Here is a 2,500-nt window from a genome sequence, read left to right on the forward strand (position 1 = left end):
GACCAGGACATTCCCACGAGTTAGTGGATGAGAGAGCTCTTCTCTGTTTTCTTTTTTTCTTCATTTTGGTGGTGGGGGTGGGGGGGGGGGGGGGGGGGGGGGGGGGGTATGGGCACTGACATCATGCTGACTCCTCTGTCTCTTTCAGTTGATCTGCTTTGGACTCTCTCTCTTTCTCTCTCTCTCTGTCTCTCGCTATCTCTGTATCTCTTTCTCTCTCTCTGTCTCTCTCTCTCTGTATCTCTCTCTCTCTGTCTCTCTCTGTCTCTCTCTGTATCTCCATATCTCTCTCTCTCTTGTGTGTTCGGATGACGTTATGTGTTGCCAGAGCTGAGATCATCAGTGCAATCAGGATGTGAAGAGATGACAGTGGCGATAATGGCAACAATGACTCTAATTCTGTCTCCTCCCCCACTCAGCTATCTGCCGACAAGGCTGCAGTATGGAGCATGGGACCTGCAAAGTGCCTGGAGAGTGCAAGTAAGGCCATCCATTAAACACCCACTACACAACACCATATAAGAGAGATATATGAACACCATATAAGAGAGATATATGGACACCATATAAGAGAGATATATGAACACCATATAGGAAATATACAGTATATGAACACCATATAAGAGAGATATATGGACACCATATAAGAGAGATATATGAACACCGTATAAGAGAGATATATGAACACCATATAAGAGAGATATATGAACACCATATAAGAGAGATATATGAACACCATATAGGAAAGGTATATGGACACCATATAGGAAATATATATGAACACCATATAAGAGAGATATATGAACACCGTATAAGAGAGATATATGAACACCATATAAGAGAGATATATGAACACCATATAAGAGAGATATATGAACACCATATAGGAAAGGTATATGGACACCGTATAGGAAAGTTATATGAACACCATATAAGAGAGATATATATGAACACCGTATAGGAAAGGTATATGGACACCGTATAGGAGAGATATATGAACACCATATAGGAAATATATATGAACACCATATAGGAGAGGTATATGAACACCGTATAGGAAATATATATGGACACCATATAAGAGAGATATATGAACACCGTATAGGAAAGGTATATGGACACCGTATAGGAAAGTTATATGGACACCGTATAGGAAATATATATGAACACCATATAGGAAATATATATGAACACCATATAGGAGAGGTATATGAACACCGTATAGGAAATATATATGGACACCATATAGGAAAGTTATATGGACACCGTATAGGAAATATATATGGACACCGTATAGGAAATATATATGAACACCATATAGGAAATATATATGAACACCGTATAGGAAAGATACAGTATATGGACAACATATAGGAAAGGTATATGGACACTATATAGGAGAGATATATGGACACCGTATAGGAACTAGTGTATATTCTAATATATATTCTAATATATAAGGTTCTGATGTGATATATATATATATTCTAATATTGTCTTGGTTGTGTAGTGTATTGTACTGGATTGCAAGTTGTGCAAGTATTATACTGTATTCTATAGGTTTACCACATCCCAAATTATATGTGACAAAGTATGTTGTATGTTCAAATGCCTGGTTTGTTGCCATGGAAAAATATATGGTATAGGCAAATATAAATGCCTATGTTTTCAGAACATTTACATCATATGCTTCCCTCGACTTCCCTCTCTCATGTTCTCCGTCTTGTTCATGCTCTGCATGATAAAAAGTACTTTGGTATTGCCCACATTTTGGCAGAGGGAGAAATGTAAACACGGGCCGTGACAGTTATTGGTCAGGACAGCTGGGTAATCTGTGTTTTTACCTCAGGGAGAGTGGGGAGAGAGGGGTGGCAGAGAAAGCATTTTTCTGTGTCACGCTGCCTTGCTTCCTCTGTTTTGTCTCGCAGTTAAATGCAAATGGAGAGTTTAGCTTTAGTTTGGCACACACACACACACACACACACACGTACACACACACACACACACACACACACACACACACACATACACTGACGGGTTGACGGCACGACAGGATTCATGAAGTCTGTGTGCTGAACAACTCTGAGTCTGAGTCTGAAGGAGATGAAGAGAAACAACTGACCCTAGATTCTCTCTTTCTCTGTCTCTCCCCCCGCACCTTCCCCCTTTTTCTTTCTCTGCCTCTTCCGTTTCTCGTCTCTTTCTCTCTTCTCTCCCAATATCTATCTCCCTTTCTCTCTCTCCTCTCTCTCTCTCTCTCCTTCTCTTCCCTCTCTCTTTCTCTATCCCTCCCTCTCCCCTCTATCTCCCTCGCCCCTCTCTCTCCCTCTCTCTCTCTCTCTCCTTCTCTTCCCTCTCTCTCTCCCTCCCTCTCCCCCCCCTCTCTCTCTCTCCCTCCCTCTCTCTCCCTCTCTCTCAGGTGTCAGTATGGCTGGCAGGGTGAGTACTGTGATAAGTGTATCCCTCACCCTGGCTGTGTGCACGGGACCTGTGTGGAGCC

At 41.7% G+C, this 2,500-nt stretch overlaps 1 protein-coding gene across 1 annotated transcript in view; it reads left to right on the forward strand.

Moving 5' to 3' along the window:
* LOC105901572 (protein jagged-1a-like) overlaps positions 1-2,500 on the forward strand; it is a 34,203-nt gene that overhangs the window by 7,259 nt on the left and 24,444 nt on the right. Inside the window, exons 3-4 of the mRNA XM_031561874.1 lie at positions 420-480; positions 2,420-2,500. The exon at positions 2,420-2,500 is cut by the window's right edge and continues 50 nt beyond it. Of these exons, the coding sequence (XP_031417734.1) occupies positions 420-480; positions 2,420-2,500 (142 nt within the window). The remainder of the gene's footprint in view (positions 1-419; positions 481-2,419) is intronic.

This window comes from Clupea harengus, chromosome 24 (assembly GCF_900700415.2).
Source record: "Clupea harengus chromosome 24, Ch_v2.0.2, whole genome shotgun sequence".
In the NCBI taxonomy this organism is placed as follows: Eukaryota; Metazoa; Chordata; class Actinopteri; order Clupeiformes; family Clupeidae; genus Clupea; species Clupea harengus.